Source organism: Salmo salar, chromosome 09 (assembly GCF_965601325.2).
Source record: "Salmo salar chromosome 09, fSalSal1, whole genome shotgun sequence".
Classification (NCBI taxonomy): domain Eukaryota; kingdom Metazoa; phylum Chordata; class Actinopteri; order Salmoniformes; family Salmonidae; genus Salmo; species Salmo salar.
The window spans coordinates 24,814,148-24,837,560 of record NC_138299.1 but is presented as its reverse complement, the minus strand read 5'-3'; the positions used below and the strand labels follow the sequence as shown (position 1 = coordinate 24,837,560).

Genomic DNA, 23,413 nt, shown 5'->3' with positions numbered 1-23,413 from the left:
TTACTCCAATGTTTGTAAACAGTGTTTAAATTTTAACACTGTATAGCCTCATAACATAGTTAAAACAAAGTTTATATCATGGATGGTCAGTCCTTGCACCCATAGCGCTGTCTATAAATCTGAGAGTGGTTACATTTCTCCAGCCCTGTCCCTCAGCTTTTTACCAAAACAGAGGCAGGGTGGTCGTTTGTTTCATCTGTGGATTTGCCCTTTAAACAGCTGCATATTATCAAGATAAAGTGTCACCAACAAAAAAGTAAACAATAGGCCTATAGCAAACATAACATATGGCATTCATTTTTCAATGTAAATAGCACTTTTCATTAGTGCTCAAAGCATGCCATTCCATAAGCGCAGCATTTACGTTTCAACTCGAATCAATGAGCCCAATCAGTCCTCCATGACAACAAAATCATAAACAGAGTAGGGCTGGCTAATAAGTCCTTAGTTTTTTGGAGTCATTCTCAGGTAAAACAATTTGACTAATCTATTCTTCCATATTTCCAAGTCCTATTCTTGAAGATCAAGGGGTATAATATTTATTGGAATGAGTGGAATTCTGATATCTTTACATTAAACTAAAGTCTAATTGAATTGTATTATTATATGTAGTAGAAAGTGATGGGTTACAAGAAGCCGACATACCCAACCCATAGAGTAAAATGTAACATCCATTTATGGCCAGCTATGTAATCTAACATTGATTTATCCTGCAATAGATGTCGTTCAATTGGTAACACACATTCGTTTTCATCTAATGCCTCTTAAAGGGAAACTTATCTAAAAGTAACAATGTAAATCAGATTACATTAGAGTTTAATCAGTAATATAATTTACCCAATTTGACAGAATTAGTGGATTACATTTAGAAATTAACCTACCCAACCCTGGTACGTCTACCCTCAGTCCAGGTTGAATTTGATTTTCCCTGACGATCTAGCTTTCATTTTGGATTATAATTTCTTTAGTTTGAGTCATTTCAAAAGTATATGGGGTTTGTCCCTCACCCCCACCGGCCTGTATGTTTGACCTCTGATAAACTGTAATGTGTTTCTAATGCAAACCACAAGAAACATTAATATACATTTTGATTTCTTTATTTATCTCATTAACACATATTACAAAGAGTAGAAAGAAGCAGTACACAGTTTAGCATAATGTAACAGGAAATTATTTGCACCCTGTCCAAAGACATGATCCTGTCACTTATTCTAAAGCCATAGATGAGACTAATAGAAAAAGTAAAACAAGACATACTGTTCCAACAGACAAGATAATGGTAACAAAAACTAATTCTATATTTTGTTTATGCTCAAGTGGACAAAACCGCAAATTCACCCATATTACTTATTATTCTACTACAGAGAACATCCATTTACAGTTTTAAAATATGAGATATATTTAATCCAGCAGTTCAGTTGTTAAACAATGTGACTACCCTATTGTGGCATCTCTGGTAGCCACTGTGGTAAACACTAGGGCTGGGCGATATAGACCAAAATGTATATCAAAAGAATTACAATACAAAGGATGATATCATATAAATGAGTGTAAGATATGAATGCAGATGACCCTGTGGCATAGCCTACATTTAAATGTGGCCTAGGGTGCTACACTGGCTGCAGGTGAGAACAAGTAGCCTATGTTTTAGCCTGCAGAGGTGTAGTGGAAATATCATGGGATACTAAGATCCAATGAGATGCATACCTACCTCAATCATACATATTGCAATAAAAATAAACAATGTATTGGCCAGCCCAGCCTTAGAAATAGGAGTATATTCATATAGAAATATTAAAATACATTTGAGAGAATCAGTTTTTGAAACAGGTAATGTATTGACCTGTTTATCCTATGTGATGAAACAATAGCATGGTTATCAGTCAACTCAAAATGGGAAAAGGTTATGTTTGGGGGACATGTTCAGTCAACAAGAAATGTTGAGTGGCCAATGAGAATCTCGCCAAGCTTCATGCATTTTCTCGCACACTCATTTCCGATCTGAGTTTTTCATTTTCCTTGAATAAAAAATAAAATAAAAATTGGGTTAATTATAGTCTTAATGCAGTGAAATGGCCCCTCAGTATTTCACTGCCGAAGCCAAGTTTCTTGATGGTACACCATGCAGGCAGGTGATGAAATGTTAAATATGATTATTACCTCTTGAAGTTTGGTATTCTCTTTTTTTAGCTTAACCAGGTACTCAATCCTCTGCTTATGGTTCTTATGGCCCACAAGCTTGCCGTTCTCCTCAGACAAGTGGTCAATCTGCTTCCGAAGAAGCTCCACTTCCTGTAGGGGACAGTCGGGCAGAAAGACATTTCCCACCTTCACACTAAAACAATGCCCATACATTAGCTAGATTCAGTAGAGAAGGACCCTCCTAAAACTAATCATGGACTAGGACAGCTCCTGATATCATTGCTGTCTGGAGGAGCATGGAGATCGATGTCTCCCATAAAATGATCCAGCCTGTCAACTAGTGCAAGTTGCTATTTTCTGCATTCCGTATAAATTACATGTATTTATTTAAATAAGAATTTGATCTTAATTGACCTGCCTGCTCAAATAAAATAATTGTGTCTATTCAAAATTACAATAACCAGAACCCCTACAGACCCTGACGCCGTTCTCACCTGAAGCAGTCTCTCCTTGTCGTGCTCCTTACGGCTCAGCTCTCTGAGCTCCAGGCAGCGATTCCTCAGCTCGTTAGTCAGCTCCTGGACACAGGTCTGAGACTGGGCCAGTAGGGATTCCTGACTCTGCAGTCTAATCAAAACCAGAAACAAACAAAAACAGATGTCAAACTTTAACAAATGCATATTAGAGAAAGTGTATTTGCATACACATGTAGATTACACATAACATACTTTGTTCTCTCACACATTCTAGTTGCATACCTTTCCCGAGCTTCAGTGAGCATCTGTATTACCGTGCTCTGAAAATGAAAGGAATGAGGCAATATGAAAAACCACCTGCAAACAATGGCATTTTCTGTTTACAAAAACTAAATTTTCAGGTGAACAGGAGAGTTGAGTGATTGATACACACCTTTTCACACCTCTCCTCCTGCAGCTCCCTCAAGACATTCTGATGAATGGCCTCATTTAAAACATCACTGTCAATTAATATATATCCATCAGACACTTGACAAATCAACTGTCTGATAATACTTGGGTTGCAAAAATTAATTGGTGAAAATAAGTTATTTGAATGGACTAACCAATTTGTGTTTTCATTCTGAGCCAGTTGGTTCTGCTTGGTGTAGAACTGGTCAAGAAGAACTTGGATCTCCATTCGCATTATTTCCTTCTCATTCAGCTGACCCTGTGGGAAATCAACAGACTTGTTAGATGCCATATGTGTTAAATAAGTGTCTCAAGATTGGATGTTTAGCACTCATCATGACATGCCGTAAACAACCAAAAAAACACCTTGAGCCTCTGGATCTCCTCGTTCTTGGCGGCCCTTTCAGAGTTGAGCTCAGTGAGGAGCACTTCCATAGTCAACATGGAGGAGCGTCGGTTCTCCAGCTCCCTCTCCTGGCACTCCAGCACCTGGCTCAGGTCAGTGTTGAAGCTCCGGGGGGTGTGAGGTGTCTGAGAAATCAATAAGATTAGCTAACCCTCTCTTGATCAGACAGAGTTCCTTCCTGGTAATGCATACAGGAGGGAAAACCATCAGACACAAGTATGCGTTACCTGTGGCAGCACTTTAGGGGTGACAGATGACTGTGGAATACGATTGGCACTCTCGCCTCGGACAGTCCTCTCAACCGCTTCTTGCTGTTGTTTTAACTGGTGAAAAGCAGGCAGGGAAATCCCATAAGTAAAGTAGAGATCTGATCTATTTTGTCTGGTCTCAAATCTACCGTTTTCCATGCTACTGTAGCCCTTGATCCATTTTCAGTGGCTCCTTTGTATATGTATAGAAATAGGTCTGTTACCTTCTCCTGGAGAGTTTGGATGATAGCCTCCTTCTGAGCAGTCTGATCCTGTGAAGCTTGGAGAAGACCTGCCTGCTCGTCTAACACCTTGGTGAGTTGCTCCACCTCCTCAGTGGCATAGATCACCTCCTCCTGAAGCACCTCTACCTGAGGACAAACATCCATCCAGACATTGTCATAATGATGGAATTCAGGCACATGTTATCGTATCAAAGCTCAAGAGGCCATATTGTTATGTTTAAAATTAACTCCAAGTCTTACCTCTATCAGATTAGAAGCTACCTTCCTTTCTGCTGCTTCTCTCATGTCCTGGAGCTCTGCTTGCATCCTGTTGTTGTGTTCCTTGATCTCCTCTCTCTCAGAGCAAGCAGCACTGTACTTAGCCTGTCAGAACAAAACAGGCCAAAACTAAACACATTGATAAAATACAGTAAGAATTGAGAAGTATACAAGTTAATTAAAAGATAAACAAATGACTTGAGTCAGTACTGTGAGGTCCTTGACATCTCCAGACAGCATGGCGAGGCACTGGTCCTTTTCGCCCAGCTCACTGCGGAGGTCCCTGGTCTGGTTGATCAGCTCCAGCACAAACTCCTGTCAAACACAACACAACAAGAGACTTCTGAAATAAGAGGCATCATATCCATGCTATAATCCAAAAATAATAATAATTAATGGCAGGTCATTTAAGTGAGCAGACTTACTTTGTCTTGTTCAATCTTTTGCTCAAGACTGGTTATGGTCCCATTGGCAGTTGTCAGATTTTGTTCAAGGCTTTCCATATTAGAAGCCTTTCAAAGTAAAATACAAATGGAGAGGGTCAATTATAGTTGATTGGAGATTAAGATTCAATATGTCAAAGAGTGTTCAACTAAACAAAAACATACTGGTGATAGCAATTTCTAAGAAATGTTTATAAAACGTAAATACTTAACTCTAGGGCACTATAATAGCAACCATGTATACACTAAACACTAACGATGAAAAACAGACCCGTTGTTGGCTTTGTGTAGTCAGGTCAGACACTTGCTTCCTTAGCACTGCATTCTGCTCCATTGTCTGAACAAGCTCTCTGGGGAGAAACAAATCAAATATGTCAACATAACATTTCAAATACACTTCAACAATGTCTCATCATCCACAAATGGAAAACAATCCTTTATACAACTCACTCGAAAGTGCTCTCTTTATCCTCTTTCAACTGGGAGGTCAGATTACTGGTGTGTTCTCTTTCAGACTGCAGAGTGTTTGTCAATTCCTACAATGCAAGCAACATATTCATCAAGAAAAAGTAATCACACAAAACCCTCAAACGTTTAACTGTAATTTAATACAAATAAGAGACATGTTCTGAATGTCCTTAACAGATAAGCAGGGCTTGGTTGGTTTAAAGAAAAGCTGACTGACCGTGATTTGGGCCTGCTGAGCTGTGACCTCCTGCCGTTTCTCCTCTAGCTGCTGCCTGGACTGGTCTGCGTCAAACTTGGCCTCTGCCTGGAGCTGGTCAAAGGCATCCTGCAGGGACCGCTGCTGCTCCCACTCCCGCCTGGGAGAGAGAGGGAAAACATGTGAGGGGGAGGAGATAGAGAGTCTGCTAACTACTATGGTGACATTGAGTTTGCAGGGTTTCCATCAAACTGAGTAAATCTCATCCGAGACACACACACGAAACAACAAGACAGCTGTAGCCATGCATACGTACTGGACTTCTTGGAGCTGTAGCTGAGTGCTGATCAGGCTGCTAGAGAGGTGTGACGTCTCCTTCTGCTGCTCACTCTGGCCCTCACACAGCTCCTTCTTCACAGCAGCCAGCTCCCTATCAGAGGACTGCAGCACCAGGCGCAGGTCATGCACCTCGCTCTTCAGAACTACAAAAGAGAATGGATCGTTTTGATAACCATATAATACCCAGGAAAAAGACAAACCCTCCTGTCCTCTGACTCAAGTATTGGTACATTATGGTTTTAACAGTGGGTGCCTGGGCGGTGAAGGAGTTTCTTTAGTCTAACTAACACTAGTAACACAACTGAGTATTACAGTTCTGCCCATAGTGGATGCATACAGTCTGACTAGTATCGCCAGAGAACCCTGGGTAACTCAGTATAAACTAGGTGAAGTGTGTGATTGGTTCTTACCCTCCCTGGTCCTTCTCTCTGCCTGTAGGTTCTGCTCCAGGTTGCTGATAGTCTCCTGCAGGCTCAGCTGTTCTCTGTTCCAGCCACTTCGCTCAGTGGAGAGCAGCTGGACATACAAATAAAGAATTCATTACCATAGCATCATAGTCATTAGCTGTAAACCAATACAGCTCAAGGGATGACTTTATTATCTTCAAGACAGGGCTTGAATATCACATGGAATGAAACACCTCAGGCACTGTATTCAGCTTAATCTGTACATAGTTATGCAAGTTTCAAGTTTAATTAAATGTACAGGATACACATGGTATACACCATCCAACGAAATTCTTACTTGCAGGTTCCTTCTCGACAATGCAACAATAACAAATAATAAAAGATAAGAATACGAACATAACATATCCAGAACATGACGGAAGTTCCCTACCTCATCCTTGCAGCTGAGCTCTTCTATCATCCCAGTCACCTGCTCCTCCAGCTTGACAATCTGCTGCAGAAGCTTCCTGCTCTTCAGCTCCTCCTGGTCCAGCAGAGTCTGCACCTGACTGGCTTGCTCCTGCCAAGCAAAAGGGAAATAATAGATTAGTAGATTCCACCAAGAGAATGAGTAGTATAACGTTACGTTATCTGTTTTATAAGTGATGAAGCCCGGGTGCTATACCTGGACCTGTTGCAGCTCCTCAGTCAGCGCCTCACAGGCCATCTCAGTCATAGCTGGTGGAGGCTGCTCACTCTGGATGTCATCCACGTCCTCATCTCCTCTCCCATTCAGGTGGTCGGGGCTGGAGAGTGGCACCAGGCGGGTCCTCAGGTTGTAGGCCTTGGTGGGGGTGGTGAGAATCTGGGGAACAAAACAGTCACATAAAATTAGCATGAGAAATAAAGTATTAGTCATTAATAGGCTATCTTCATAGAATTAAACCAAGGTTGAGCAAACTCCTGGATCTAGAGGTACCCCAACACGTGACCCTCTATAGTAGCTCAGGCACAGCCCTAGAGGGGCATTGAGCCATCAGCGAGCTGCTAGATAACGCAAATACCCTCACCTTGATAGTTTCAAAGTGGATCTTGTTCAGCTGAGAAACCTCCAGTTTCTTGTGAGCCTTTGTGGCCTCCAGAATGTTCTCCAGGTGCTTGTTGGACTTATCCAGGTACCTCTTCTCTGATTCCAACTCTGACATCTGTTTCCTGGAACATAAGGAACAATCCTTAAACCTCTGAAGCACAAAATGGGCCTATAACAAAAAACATGCTGCCAATAAACGTCAAATTCCAAGAACTAATTACAATTTAATGCAACAATTTGTTTTTGTCTATGAAGTCAAGGGTTCATACTGAATATCATGACAGCATGCATGTCTCTAGAGAGCCTCCTTACTTGGTGAGTTCCTTATACTCTTCGAAGGCTTGGATGGTGACTGCGAGTTCTGTCTGTTTCTGGAAAAACTGGGCCTTCAGCCTCTCCATGGAGATGGCAGAGATGTTTTCTGCAGTTACCGGAGTGGAGTAAGACGGCTGAGCTGTGGAGAAATGTCAAATTAACTTTACTTAATAGCCTTGCATGCTTTGATTAATTACAACACTAGTATAATCACAACAAGAATAATAAGCATAATACAAACATATTACTACAAGCATACTTGATAGCAATAACGCAAAATTGACAGCGCTACAATCCGGTACTTTCACAATGATGTGCAGTCCCTTCATCTCTTGTGCATCTCCTATGCTTACCTCCATCAGACCACTCAGTCTCCAGAGCCCTCTGGAATTCCTCCTCTAGCTCTGCAGCAGCTTGACCTGCAGCCTCCTCAGCTCTCCTCACAGACTCAAGAGAGCGGAGCTGCCGGTTCTCCTCCCGGAGGCTGTAGTTCTCTGCTGCATACCGGGTCATCTTTGGGTGATGCGCAATCTGTAGGACAGAGGGAATGAGAAGTGGCCACAAATGCCAAATTCAATCAAATTAAGGAGTTGTACGTGTGGTTGTTCAATTTCTGAAGTGTTTTGTGAAAGTGCGAGTTGAATAAAAATGTCACAGATTCAGATTGGGGTCAACAGTACTTTAACGGGGTAACATATTGTACCTGGTCTCGAAGGATCTTGATCTCCTCCTTGAGCTGGTCGACGAGGGCTTGGCTCTGTGGGTCAGACAGTAATCCCTGGCCACCCTTTAGGCTCTTCTCCAGGCGAGAGATGTGTTCCTCTCTAAACTTGAGAATCATGCGGTTGGAGAGAATGAACTTCTCCTTCTGGGACCAGGCCTCCTCAAGCTGAGCCACCTTCTGGAGCAGCATCTAAGGAGGGGAGGATGTACAGTATGTGTATTAACTACCATCCCTCTCTAACAAACAATATTCAGACTAGAGGTTGACCTATTAAATTGGCATGGCCGATTAATTAGGGCCGATTTCACGTTTTCATAACAAATCGGTCTTTTTGGACACCAATTATGGCCGATTACATTGCAATCCACGAGGAAACTGCGTGGTATGCTGACCACCTGTTACGCGAGTGCAGCGTCAAAAGGAACTTGTGGCTGCAAGGAGCCAAGGTAAGTTGCTAGCTAGCTTCACATAATCACTAGTTAACAACACATGGTTGATGATATTACTAGGTTAACTAGCTATCCTGCGTTGCATATAATACATGTGGTGCCTGTTAATTTATCATCGAATCACAGCCTACTTCAACTTCGCCAAACGGGTGATGATTTAACAAAAGTGCATTGCCGAAAAAAAGCACAATGTTTGCACAAATGTCCCTAACCATAAACATCAATGCCTTTCTTAAAATCAATACACCGAAGTATATATTTTTTTAAACCTGCATATTTAGTTAAAATGTATTAATGTTAGCAGGCAATATTAACTAGGGAAATTGTGTCACTTCTCTTGCGTTCAGTGCAAGCAGAGTCAGGGTATATTGGGCTCCCAGGCTCGTTGCCAACTGTGAACTAATTTGCCAGAATTTTACATAATTATGACATAACATTTAAGGTTGTGCAATGTAACAGCAATATTTAGACTTAGGGTTACCACCCGTTCCATAAAATACGGAACAGTTCCGTATTTCACTGAAAGAATAAACGTTTTGTTTTCAAAATGATAGTTTCTGGATTTGACCATATTAATGACCAAAGGCTCGTATTTCTGTGTTTATTATATTATAATTAAGTCTATGATTTGATATTTGATAAAATAGTCTGAGCAGTGGTAGGCAACAGCAGGCTCATAAGCATTCATTCAAACAGCACTTTACGGCGTTTTCCAGCAGCTCTTAGCAATGCTTGAAACACAGCGCTGTTTATGACTGAGATTAGGCTGGCAATACTAAAGTGCCTATTAGAACATGCAATAGTCAAAGGTATATGAAATGCAAATGGTACAGAGAGAAATAGTCGACGCATCATAATTCGTATAAAACCTACAACTTAAAACTTCTTAACTGGGAATATTGAACCAAAAGCTTCTTATGTTCTCATGTTCTGAGCAAGAAACTTAAACGTTAGCTTTTTTACTGGCACATATTGCACTTTTACTTTCTTCTCCAACACTGCTTTTGCATTATTTAAACCATATTGAACATGTATCATTATTTATTTAAGACTAAATAGATTTTATTTATGTATTATATTAAGATAAGTGTTCATTGTTCATTCAGTATGGTTGTAATTGTCATACATACATACATACATACATACATACATACATACATACATACATACATACATACACCCGTTGAAGTCAGAAGTTTACATACACTTAAGTTGGAGTCATTAAAACTCGCTTTTCAGTGGGCCAGAAGTTTACATACACTAAGTTGACTGTGCCTTTAAACAGCTTGGAAAATTCCAGAAAATGATGTCATGGCTTTAGAAGCTTCTGATAGGCTAATTGACATCATTTGAGTCAATTGGAGGTGTACCTGTGGATGCATTTCAAGGCCTACCTTCAAACTCAGTGCCTCTTTGCTTGACATCATGGGAAAATCAAAAGAAATCAGCCAAGACCTCAGAAAAACAATTGTAGACCTCCACAAGTCTGGTTCATCCTTGGGAGCAACTTCCAAACGCCTGAAGGTACCACATTCATCTATACAAACAATAGTACGCAAGTATAAACACCATGAGACCACACAGCCGTCATACCGCTCAGGAAGGAGACATCTTGTGTCTCCTAGAGATGAACGTACTTGGTGTGAAAAACGCAAATCAATCCCAGAACAACAGCAAAGGACCTTGTGAAGATGCTGGAGGAAACGGGTACAAAAGTATCTATATCCACAGTAAAACGAGTCCTATATCGACACAACCTGAAAGGCTGCTCAGCAAGGAAGAAGCCACTGCTCCAAAACCGCCATAAAAAAGCCAGACTACGTTTTGCAACTGCACATGGGGACAAAGATTGTACTTTTTGGAGAAATGTCCTCTGGTCTGATGAAACAAAAATAAAACTGTTTGGCCATAATGACCATCGTTATGTTTGGAGGAAAAAGGGGGATGCTTGCAAGCCGAAGAACACCATCCCAACCGTGAAGCACAGGGGTGGCAGCATCAGGTGCTTTGCTGCAGGAGGGAATGGTGCACTTCAAAATAGATTGCATCATGAGGAAGGAAAATTATGTGGATATATAGAAGCAACATCTCAAGACATCAGTCAGGAAGTTAAAGCTTTGTCGCAAATGGGTCTTCCAAATGGACAATGACCCCAAGCATACTTCCAAAGTTATGGCTTCAGGACAACAAAGTCAAGGTATTGGAGTGGCCATCACAAAACTCTGACGCTCATCTTATGTGGCAGGGCTTGCAAACTATTAGAGTACAAAGGGAAGCACAGCCGTGAGCTGCCCAGTGACACGAGCCTACCAGACGAGCTAAATCACTTCTATGCTCGCGTCGAGGCAAGCAACACTGAGGCATGCAAGAGAGCATCAGCTGTTCCGGACGACTGTGTGATCACGCTCTCCGTAGCCGACGTGAGTAAGACCTTTTACTTCATTGGGATAGGGGGCAGCATTGGGAAGTTTGGATGAAAAGCATGCCCAGAGTAAATTGCCTGTTACTCAGGACCCGAGAGTTTGGATATGCATATAATTGGTAGATTTGGATAGAAAACAAAGTTTCGAAAACTGTTAAAATAATGTCTGTGAGTATAACAGAACTCATATGGCAGGCAAAAACCTGAGACAAATCCAACCAGGAAGTGGGAAATCTGTGGTTTATAGTTATTTAGTGATTATTTATCCGATATCCTGTCTCTGTGGGTTCAGATTGCACTTCCTAAGGCTTCCAGTAGATGTCAACAGTCTTTAGAAGTTGTTTCAGGCTCGTATTGTAAAAATGGGATCGAATAAGAGCTGTTTCAACAAGTGGTCAACCTGAAAGACATTAGTTTCGTCTCGCTCGTTGCCGTGAACGCGACGCTCGTTCTCTTTCCTTTCTTATGACAATGTTATTGTCCGGTTGGAATATTATTTAAGATTTATGATAAACATCCTAATAATTGATTATATACATCGTTTGACATGTTTCTACTAACTTTAATGGAACTTTTTTTGACTTTGTCTGGACTTTGTGCATTTGGATTACTGGACTAAATGTGCGAACAAAAAGGAGGTATTTGGACATAAAGATGAACTTTATCGAACAAAACAAACATTTGTCTAACATGGAGACCTGGGAGTGCCATCAGATGAAGATCAAAGGTAAGTGATTAATTTTAACACTATTTCTGACTTTTGTGACACCTCCTTGGTTGGAAAATGGCTGTATGGTTCTCTGTGGCTAGGCGCTGATTTAACATAATTGCATGGTGTGCTTTCGCCGTAAAGTCTTTTGAAATCGGATACAGCGGCTGGATTAACAAGAAGTTTATCTTTAATCCTATGTATAACACTTGTATCTTTCATTAATGTTTATTATGAGTATTTCTGTAATTTGATGTGGCTCTGCAATTTCACCGGCTGTTTGAGACAATGCATTTCTGAACATAACGCGGCAATTTCAAAAGAGGTTTTTGGACATAAAGATGAACTTTATCGAACAAAACACACATTTATTGTCTAACATGGAGTCCTGGGAGTGCCATCCGGTGAAGATCAAAGGTTAGTGATTCATTTTAACGCTATTTCTGACCTCTCCTTCTTTGGAAAATGGCTGTATGGTTTTCTGTGGCTAGGCGCTGACCTAACAATCATATGGTTTGCTTTCACCGTAAAGCCTTTTTGAAATCGGACACTGTGGCTGGATTAACAAGAAGTGTATCTATAAAATGGTGTATAACATTTGTATGTTTGAGGAATTTTAATTATGAGATTTCTGTTGTTTGAATTTGGCGCCCTGCAATTTCACTGGCTGTTGGCGAGGTGGGACGCTAGCGTCCTGAATGATCCCAGAGAGGTTAAACAGGTCAACATTCACAAGGCTGCGGGGCCAGACGGATTACCAGGACGTGTGCTCTGGGCATGTGCTGACCAACTGGCAGGTGGCTTCACTGACATTTTCAAAATGTCCCTGATTGAGTCTGTAATACCAACATGTTTCAAGCAGACCACCATAGACCCTGTGCCCAAGAACACAAAGGCTACCTGCCTAAATGACTACAGGCCCGTAGCACTCACGTCCGTAGCCATGAAGTGCTTTGAAAGGTTGGTAATGGCTCCCAGAAACCCTAGACCCACTCCAATTTGCATACCGCCCAAACAGATCATACAATCTCTATTGCACTCCACACTGCCCTTTCACACCTGGACAAAAGGAACACCTATGTGAGAATGCTATTCATTGACTACAGCTCAGCGTTCAACACCATAGTACCCTCAAAGCTCATCATTAAGCTAAGGATCCTGGGACTAAACACCTCCTTCTGCAACTGGAACCTGGACTTCCTGACGGGCCGCCCCCAGGTGGTGAGGGTAGGTAGCAACACATCTGCCACGCTGATCCTCAACACTGGAGCTCCCCAGGGGTGCATGCTCAGTCCCCTCCTGTACTCCCTGTTCACCCACGACTACATGGCCAGGCATGACTCCAACACCATTATTAAGTTTGCAGACGACACAACAGTGGTAGACCTGATCACCGACAACGATGAGATAGCCTATAGGGAGGAGGTCAGAGAACTGGCCGGGTGGTGCCAGAATAACAACCTATCCCTCAACGTAACCAAGACTAAGAAGATGATTGTGGACTACAGGAAAAGGAGGACCGAGCACGCCCCCATTCTCATCGACGGGGCTGTAGTGGAGCAGGTTGAGAGCTTCAAGTTCCTTGGTGTCCACATCAACAAACTAGAATGGTCCAAACACACCAAGACAGTCGTGAAGAGGGCACGACAAAGACTATTCCCCCTCAGGAAACTAAAAAGATTTGACATGGGTCCTGAGATCCTCAAAAGATTCTACAGCTTCAACATCGAGAGCATCCTGACTGGTTGCATCACTGCCTGGTACGGCAATTGCTCGGCCTCTGACCGCAAGGCACTATAGAGGGTAGTGCGTATGGCCCAGTACATCACTGGGGCTAAGCTGCCTGCCATCCAGGACCTCTACAACAGGCGGTGTCAGAGGAAGGCCCTAAAAATTGTCAAAGACCCCAGCCATAGACTGTTCTCTCTACTACTGCACGACAAGCAGTACCCAAGTGCCAAGTCTAGGACAAAAAGGCTTCTCAACAGTTTTTAACCCCAAGCCTTAAGACTCCTGAACAGGTAATCAAATGGCTACCCGGACTATTTGCATTGTGTGCCCCCCCCCCTCCCCCCTCCTCCAACCCCTCTATTTACGCTGCTGCTACTCTGTTTATCATATAGGCATAGTCACTAACTATACATTCATGAACATACTACCTCAATTGGGCCAACCAACCAGTGCTCCCACACATTGGCTAACCGGGCTATCTGCATTGTGTCCCACCACCCACCAACCCCTCTTTTACGCTACTGCTACTCTCTGTTCATCATATATGCATAGTCACTTTAACCATATCTACATGTACATACTACCTCAAATCAGCCTGACTAACCGGTGTCTGTATGTAGCCTCACTACTTTTATAGCCTCGCTACTGTATATAGTAGAGGTCGACCGATTAATCGGAACGGCCGATTTCAAGTTTTCATAACAATGTGTATTTTTTTGCCACCGTTTAAAAAAAAAAAAAAAAAAATTTAAAACACCTTTTATTTAACTAGGCAAGTCAGATTAAGAACACATTCTTATTTTCAATGACGGTTACTAGTCCAACGCTCTAACCACCTGCCTTACATTGCACTCCACGAGGAGCCTGCGTGGCAGGCTGACTACCTGTTACGCGAGGGCAGCAAGAAGCCAAGGTAAGTTGCTAGCTAGCATTAAACTTATCTTATAAAAAACAATCAATCTTAACATAATCACTAGTTAACTACACATGGTTGATGATATTACTAGTTTATCTAACATGTCCTGCGTTGCATATAATTGATGCGGTGCCTGTTAATTTCTCATCGAATCACAGCCTACTTCAACAAACGGGTGATGATTTAACAAGCGCATTTGCGAAAAAAAAGCACTGTCATTGCACCAATGTACCTAACCATAAACACCAATGCCTTTCTTTAAAATCAATACACAAGTATATATTTTTAAACCTGCATATTTAGTTAATATTGCCTGCTAACATGAAATTGTGTCACATCGCTAGCGTTCATTGCACACAGAGTCAGGGTATATGCAACAGTTTGGGCCGCCTGGCTCGTTGCGAACTAATTTGCCATAATTGTACGTAATTATGACATAACATTGAAGGTTGTGCAATGTAACAGGAATATTTAGACTTAGGGATGCCACCCGTTAGAGAAAATTGGGAACGGTTCCGTATTTCACTGAAAAAAGAAACATTTTGTTTTCGAGATGATAGTTTCCGGATTCGACCATATTAATGACCTAAGGCTCGTATTTCTGTGCGTTTATTATATTATAATTAAGTCTATGATTTGATAGAGCAGTCTGTCTGAGCGGCGGTAGGCACCAGCAGGCTCGTAAGCATTCATTCAAACAGCACTTTTGTGCGTTTTGCCAGCAGCTCTTCATTGCGCCATTTATGACTTCAAGCCTATCAACTCCCAAGATTAGGCTGGTGTAACCCATGTGAAATGGCTAGCTAGTTAGCGGGTGCGCGCTAATAGCGTTTCAAACGTCACTCGCTCTGAGACTTGGAGTAGTTGTTCCCCTTGCTCTGCATGGGTAACGCTGCTTCGAGGGTGGCTGTTGTCGATGTGTTCCTGGTTCGAGTGTGTGTGTGTGTGTGTGTGTGTGTGTGTGTGTGTGTGTGTGTGTGTGTGTGTGTGTGTGTGTGTGTGTGTGTGTGTATATATATATATACACACATACACACACGTGTGTACGTACACACACACACACACACACACGTGTGTACGTACACACACACACACACACACACACACACACGTGTGTATGTATGTATATATACTGCTCAAAAAAATAAAGGGAACATTAAAATAACACATCCTAGATCTGAATGAAAGAAATAATCGTATTAAATATTTTTTTCTTTACATAGTTGAATGTGCTGACAACAAAATCACACAAAAATAATCAATGGAAATCCAATTTATCAACCCATGGAGGTCTGGATTTGGAGTCACACTCAAAATTAAAGTGAAAAAACCACACTACAGGCTGATCCAACTTTGATGTAATGTCCTTAAAACAAGTCAAAATGAGGTTCAGTCGTGTGTGTGGCCTCCACGTGCCTGTATGACCTCCCTACAACACCTGGGCATGCTCCTGATGAGGTGGCGGATGGTCTCCTGAGGGATCTCCTCCCAGACCTGGACTAAAACATCCGCCAACTCCTGGACAGTCTGTAGTGCAACGTGGCGTTGGTGGATGGAGCGAGACATGATGTCCCTGATGTGCTCAATTGGATTCAGGTCTGGGGAACGGGCGGGCCAGTCCATAGCATCAATACCTTCCTCTTGCAGGAACTGCTGACACACTCCAGCCACATGAGGTCTAGCATTGTCTTGCATTAGGAGGAACCCAGGGCCAACCGCACCAGCATATGGTCTCACAAGGGGTCTGAGGATCTCATCTCGGTACCAAATGGCAGTCAGGCTACCTCTGGCGAGCACATGGAGGGCTGTGCGGCCCCCCAAAGAAATGCCACCCCACACCATGACTGACCCACCGCCAAACCGGTCATGCTGGAGGATGTTGCAGGCAGCAGAACGTTCTCCACGGCGTCTCCAGACTCTCACGTCTGTCACATGTGCTGTGTGAACCTGCTTTCATCTGTGAAGAGCACAGGGCGCCAGTGGCGAATTTGCCAATCTTGGTGTTCTCTGGCAAATGCCAAACGTCCTGCATGGTGTTGGGCTGTAAGCACAACCCCCACCTGTGGACGTCGGGCCCTCATGGAGTCTGTTTCAGACCGTTTGAGCAGACACATGCACATTTGTGGCCTGCAGGAGGTCATTTTGCAGGGCTCTGGCAGTGCTGCTCCTTGCACAAAGGCGGAGGTAGCGGTCCTGCTGCTGGGTTGTTGCCCTCCTACAGCCTCCTCCATGTCTCCTGTTGTACTGGCCTGTCTCCTGGTAGCGCCTCCATGCTCTGGACACTACGCTGACAGACACAGCAAACCTTCTTGCCACAGCTCGCATTGATGTGCCATCCTGGATGAGCTGCACTACCTGAGCCACTTGTGTGGGTTGTAGACTCCGTCTCATGCTAACACTAGAGTGAAAGCACCGCCAGCATTCAAAAGTGACCAAAACATCAGCCAGGAAGCATAGGAACTGAGAAGTGGTCTGTGGTCTCCACCTGCAGAACCACTCCTTTATTGGGGGTGTCTTGCTAATTGCCTATAATTTCCACCTGTTGTCTATTCCATTTGCACAACGGCATGTGAAATTTATTGTCAATCAGTGTTGCTTCCTAAGTGGACAGTTTGATTTCACAGAAGTGTGATTGACTTGGGAGTTACATTGTGTTGTTTAAGTGTTCCCTTTATTTTTTTGAGCAATATATATACATATATATACATACACATACACATATACAGTGGGGCAAAAAAGTATTTAGTCAGCCACCAAGTGTGCAAGTTCTCCCACTTAAAAAGATGAGAGGCCTGTAATTAGGTAGGTACACATTACATAGGTACACTTCAACTATGACAGACAAAATGAGAAAAAAAAATCCAGAAAATCACATTGTAAGGTTTTTAATGAATTTATTTGCAAATTATGGTGGAAAGTAATTATTTGGTCAATAACAAAAGTTTCTCAATACTTTGTTATATACCCTTTGTTGGCAATGACACAGGTCAAACGTTTTCTGTAAGTCTTCACACACTGTTGCTGGTATTTTGGCCCATTCCTCCATGCAGATCTCCTCTAGAGCAGTGATGTTTTGGGGCTGTCGCTGGGCAACACGGACTTTCAACTCCCTCCAAAGATTTTCTATGGGGTTGAGATCTGGAGACTGGCTAGGCCACTCCAGGACCTTGAAATGCTTCTTACGAAGCCACTCTTTCGTTGCCCGGGCGGTGTGTTTGGGATCATTGTCATGCTGAAAGACCCAGCCACGTTTCATCTTCAATGCCCTTGCTGATGGAAGGAGGTTTTCACTCAAAAACTCACGATACTTGGCCCCATTCATTCTGTCCTTTACAAGGATCAGTCGTCCTGGTCCCTTTGCAGAAAAACAGCCCCAAAGCATGATGTTTCCACCCCCATGCTTCACTGTAGGTTATGGTGTTCTTTGGATGCAACTCAGCATTCTTTGTCCTCCAAACACGACGAGTTGAGTTTTTACCAAAAAGTTATATTTTGGTTTCATCTGACATTCTCCCAATCCTCTTCTGGATCATCCAAATGCTCTCTAGCAAACTTCAGACGGGCCTGGACATTTACTGGCTTAAGCAGGGGGACACGTCTGCCACTGCAGGATTTGAGTCCCTGGCGACGTAGTGTGTTACTAATGGTAGGCTTTGTTACTTTGGTCCCAGCTCTCTGCAGGTCATTCACTAAGTCCCCCCGTGTGGTTCTGGGATTTTTGCTCACCGTTCTTGTGATCATTTTGACCCCACGGGGTGAGATCTTGATTGGAGCCCCAGATCGAGGGAGATTATCAGTGGTCTTGTATGTCTTCCATTTCCTAATAATTGCTCCCACAGTTTATTTCTTCAAACCAAGCTGCTTACCTATTGCAGATTCAGTCTTCCCAGCCTGGTGCTGGTCTACAATTTTGTTTCTGGTGTCCTTTGACAGCTCTTTGGTCTTGGCCATAGTGGAGTTTGGAGTGGGACTGTTTGAGGTTGTGGACAGGTGTCTTTTATACTGATAACAAGTTCAAACAGGTACCATTAATACAGGTAACGAGTGGAGGACAGAGGAGCCTCTTAAAAAATAAGTTACAGGTCTGTGAGAGCCAGAAATCTTGCTTGTTTGTAGGTGACCAAATACTTATTTTCCACCATAATTTGCAAATAAATTCATAAAAAAATCCTACAATGTGATTTTCAGGATTTTTTTCCCACATTTTGTCTGTCATAGTTGACGTGTACCTATGATGAAAATTACAGGCCTCATCTTTTTAAGTGGGAGAACTTGCACAATTGGTGGCGGACTAAATACTTTTTTGCCCCACTGTATGTATGCATGTATGCATGCGTGTATATACACACACACACGCACGCATGCATGCATGTATGTATATATATATACACACACACACGCATGCATGTATATATATATATACATACACACACACACACACGCATGCATGTATATATATATATACACACACACACACACACACACACACTTTTAATTATAAAAAATTAAAATTAAAATTAATAAAAAAAGAGAAGAAATCGGCAGCAGGCTTTTTTTTTGACCCTCCAATAATTGGTATCGAAAAATCATAATCGGTCGACCTCTAGTATATAGCCTGTCTTTATTTCTTTACTTACCCATTGTTCACCTAATACCTTGTTTGCACTATTGGGTAGAGCCTGTAAGTAAGCATTTCACTATAAGGTCTGTTGTATTCGGCACACGTGACAAATAAGCTTTGATTTGACCTCAATCCTATAGAACATTTGTGGGCAGAACTGAAAAAGCGTGTGCGAGCAAGGAGGCCTACAAACCTGACTCAGTTACACCAGCTCTGTCAGGAGGAATGGGCCAAAATTCACCCAACTTATTGTGAGAAGCTTTTGGAAGGCTACCCGAAACGTTTGACCCAAGTTAAACAATTTAAAGGCAATGCTACCAAATACTAATTGAGTGTATGTAAACTTCTGACCCACTGGGAATGTGATGAAAGAAATAAAAGCTGAAATAAATCACTCTACTATTATTCTGATATTTCACATTCTTAAAATAAAGTGGTGATCCTAACTGACCTCAGACAGGGAATTTTTACTCTGATTAAATGTCAGGAATTGTGGAAAAACTGAGTTTAAATGTATTTGGCTAAGGTCTACGTAAACTTCCGACTTCAACTGTGTGTGTGTATGCATGTATGTATTTTTTTTTTTTTTGGTCCTCCAATAATCAGTATTGGCGTTGAAAAATCTTAATCAGTCAACCTCTAACTCAGACATAACACTGACTTATGTCATCTGTTTCAAAGTACAGAAAGCTATACCTGCTTGTCGTTTTCACACTTTTTCCACAGACGCACAGCTTCTAAAAACTGTGTCTTGAATGAGGCATCAAGACCGCCTTCAGTGGCGTCTGGGGGAGGAGAATGTGCAGACAATAACACTTTCCAGAATGAATGTTACAGGGGAAAATTGACCACACACACACACACACACACACACACACACACACACACACACACACACACACACACACACACACACACACACACACACACACACACACACACACACACACACACACACACACACACACACACACACACACACACACACACACACACACACACACACACACACACACACCACCAGCCAGCCAGCCAGCCAGCCAGCCAGCCAGCCAGCCAGCCAGCCAGCCAGCCAGCCAGCCAGCCAGCCAGCCAGCCAGCCAGCCAGCCAGCCAGCCAGCCAGCCAGCCAGCCAGCCAGCCAGCCAGCCAGCCAGCCAGAGTGAGCCAGTGTGGCAAAGCCTAGGTCAAGTGTTTAGGGGAACCTGAATTGTAACCTTACCAATGGGAATCTGGGGCCCTCCTGGGGCCACATCTCCTCCACTGTGTGTCTGGGCAGAGAGAGCCTGAGCTAGCTGCTCCTTCAGCTTTTTCACCTCAGTCTGAAGCTGCCTTACATTCCCCTGCGTGTCTTCATTGATCATGGCCTGATAAACCACCAGAAATCACGAGGAGATGCTCACTAAACTACAATATATATTACAATCAGTAGCACTTTATATGGAGAGAACTTTTTGCCTATTTAATTACTGATTGTGATAAAAATAAACTTTTCATACTAACCTTGTTTTTGATCAACTTGGCTCTCTGGGCAAACTGTAAGGTGGATAGAGTTTCCCCAAAGCACTTAGAGCCTGGGTGCACATTGGCTATAATGTAGGTCTTAGCATTTCCTCCAAGAGAGTCCTGCAGAAAAAGGTTCTCTGTTAGCACACATCAGGAACATCAAGAAAGCAAGTGCTTTTAAAAAAAAAAATCAAATTAGACACGAGTGTCTTTTACCCGAAGCAAGAAGGTGAGTTTGGAGTCCCTGTAGCAGATATGCCGGCTCTTCCCATTGGACACATCCACCAGCGCCATGATCACCTGACCCAGGCACATGAGGGAGCGGTTGATGCTGCTGGCCTCCTGGAAGAGGAGAAGATATGTCAGAGGAATGATAACAATATAACAAATGAGTGTACACAGCACACAATAACACATACAAGTTGGAATGTAGCCCTCTAAAGGCTTTGTTGTGTGCAGTGTTGTGAATGTTCGTTCAGTCAGCGGACAGTAGTGCTGGAGCATCACCTTGAGTCTGGAACCCTCTGTGTGTGTGTCTCTCTGCCTCTCCGACCCTGCCAGGTCCACCAAGTTCAGCTGGGATGTGCGAATGTTCACCACCTCCTTAGCAGTCTCCTTGGACTCCAGAGTCATGGTGAAGACAGCATGGGACCGTGAGGACTCCCTGTTCATGGAGGTAGAGGCCACGCGCCGATTATGCCAGCCCATCGACAGCACCTGAGAGGGAAGCGGGATAAATTAACTAAATGCAAACAGTTCAATGTCAGTCAAATCAATCTTGCACAATAAATTAATGTATGCTATGACCAGAGCATTGTATAAAGCAAGTCATTGAATCAATCACATTGAATTATTTACTACCTGGTAAGCTTCAGCAGCTGAAGTGACAAACTTCTCTACAGCCCCTTCCACAAACACCCCCTTCTTGATGTTCTCTCTGAGGAACAGGCTGGCTGAGGCGCTGTCCAGCAGGTCATAGATCTGCTCGTTGTAGATCTCAATGAAGGAGCATTTGCACAGGAAGCTTTTGGCATTCTCAGACTGTCAGGAAAAACAATGCATATTAAATCCTCAAATCAGAGAAAAAAAACAGATAAACAACAAAATCACTTCAATGTCAGTTACTTTCTGCTCACCCTTTCTACCTCCCTGTTGATGAGGAAAAACAGGTACTCAAAACTTCGAGGGATAACCCCCCGTTGGTCATCAGTAAAGTTGTCGAAATCAGACGGCCCTAGAGAAAGAACACATGCAACATTTAGTACCGAGGCACTGCAAAGAAATGAAGGTGTCTGTGCAACAAAACAAAATAATGCAATGCAGCACTCACCAAGCATTGTGAATGTTTTTCCAGATCCAGTTTGTCCGCTGTAATAGGAAAACATCTGAGATATTACAGCACTTAATAAAACATGAATGAACTGTAAAACAATAAGAAAAAAAATCACTCACTAGGCAAAAATGGTGCCATTGTATCCATTAATACATGACTCGACAATGTTCTTGGCCACACTGGAGAATACAGAATCCTGTTACACAGAGAGGAGACGGAAGAAAAATTCACTTGGTTTGATTTGAGCCTCTATCTACTGATGTGTGAATTACTCCAGGTTACAGCAACAGTTAAACTATAATCTATCCGCCAACACTGACCTGAGTGATGTCCATGTCAGCAACATGGTCATAGGTGAATGTCCGCGGCTCTGGCTTGGAGTGCAGGCGAATGGTGTTGGGAGAGGTGACTGAGAGACAGAGGCCTTGGTCTCCATCAGTGGTCAGGCCAGTCCCCTGGGTCAGAGGTCTCACCCGCACAAACACTTTGATCGAGTCACTATCACCACTACATTACAGAACACGAACATTCATGGGTTAATACACTTTACCAACAGACTGGGTGCCAGTTTCTGCTCTCTTGACAACTTCTTATGGAATTGTCGTGACAAACAAGAGGTACTGGCAGTATAAGTTGCCAAATGAGGCAGGGCAACTCGTGTGTCAGTATGTGTAGAGTGAGTATGTATTATTAAATTGAAGACAATGGCCAGCTCTTGTGAGAAATAAGCATTATTAAGCCACATTACCTGTGGGTTATTTGTTGATGCTGCATTGAGCAATCGACAGAGTCTGGTAACGGAGAGGAGACATACAGTTAGCTAGTTAGTCAAGGTTGATCAAGGAACTAGAGACACTGGTTTAAACAGAAACCCAAGTTTAATCAGATGACTAAGTTTCATACAGCAAATGCATGCTAGGTAACGTTAGCTCGCGAATAATATTAACGGAAGTAGCTAGGTAGCCAACAAGTGCCAAAATATATTTTTTCAATCACTTGCAAATATGAATGTTTCGGTGACGTACCCTTTCCCTTCGTATTCATCTTGAATATTTTCAGACAAGTAGCTTTGCTACTAGCAAACCATTCACAATAACTAATGTCAAAACTCCGCGATAGTGCGTTAGCTACATCTACTGACATCCATCTTCGAATTTGGCGGGTATGTACTCGACCATCGACTGCTCGTGCCTTTTTCAAGAATTTTATGGACTCAGTCAATTGTTTATCGCCGTCAGCTGGACGAAGTCTGAATTACATCATCCTCTCTTTTTTGAGAGCACGGAGAGACCGAGCTACAAATTATACACCAGATAATGTGATACCAAAGATGTTCTCATTGTTCTATCTGTGGTGATACTGTATAACCAAAGATGTGTGGTATCCATTACTGGGCGTTACAGGTTTGCCTATAGAAAAGGTTACCATAGATTTTCAACTAATCTGGTATATAATTATCTCTCTCTCCCAAAGCAGAAGCTGCAGATATCATTTTCCATTACTGAACAGACAGTTATCATAAATACTATTTTAATAACATG

General features: G+C 42.6%; 1 protein-coding gene across 1 annotated transcript; it reads right to left on the bottom strand.

The window, feature by feature from the left end:
* Positions 1-1,081: 1,081 nt before the first annotated feature.
* kif15 (kinesin family member 15) lies at positions 1,082-23,179 on the bottom strand. Its single transcript, XM_014210754.2, has 35 exons — positions 22,898-23,179; positions 22,621-22,663; positions 22,193-22,379; positions 21,992-22,068; positions 21,870-21,907; positions 21,676-21,773; positions 21,401-21,580; positions 21,047-21,256; positions 20,756-20,881; positions 20,537-20,659; positions 20,256-20,400; positions 19,731-19,819; positions 8,166-8,375; positions 7,816-7,993; positions 7,460-7,601; positions 7,128-7,269; positions 6,743-6,922; positions 6,509-6,637; positions 6,082-6,187; positions 5,649-5,814; positions 5,354-5,492; positions 5,119-5,204; positions 4,940-5,018; positions 4,651-4,737; positions 4,436-4,540; positions 4,208-4,330; positions 3,947-4,093; positions 3,702-3,797; positions 3,435-3,599; positions 3,224-3,327; positions 3,052-3,118; positions 2,901-2,938; positions 2,637-2,769; positions 2,161-2,292; positions 1,082-2,018 (listed from the first exon to the last, which is right to left on the bottom strand). The coding sequence occupies exons 1-35, from the start codon at positions 23,013-23,015 to the stop codon at positions 1,971-1,973; spliced, it is 4,236 nt and encodes a 1,411-aa protein (XP_014066229.2). The 5' UTR covers positions 23,016-23,179; the 3' UTR covers positions 1,082-1,970.
* Positions 23,180-23,413: the final 234 nt, after the last annotated feature.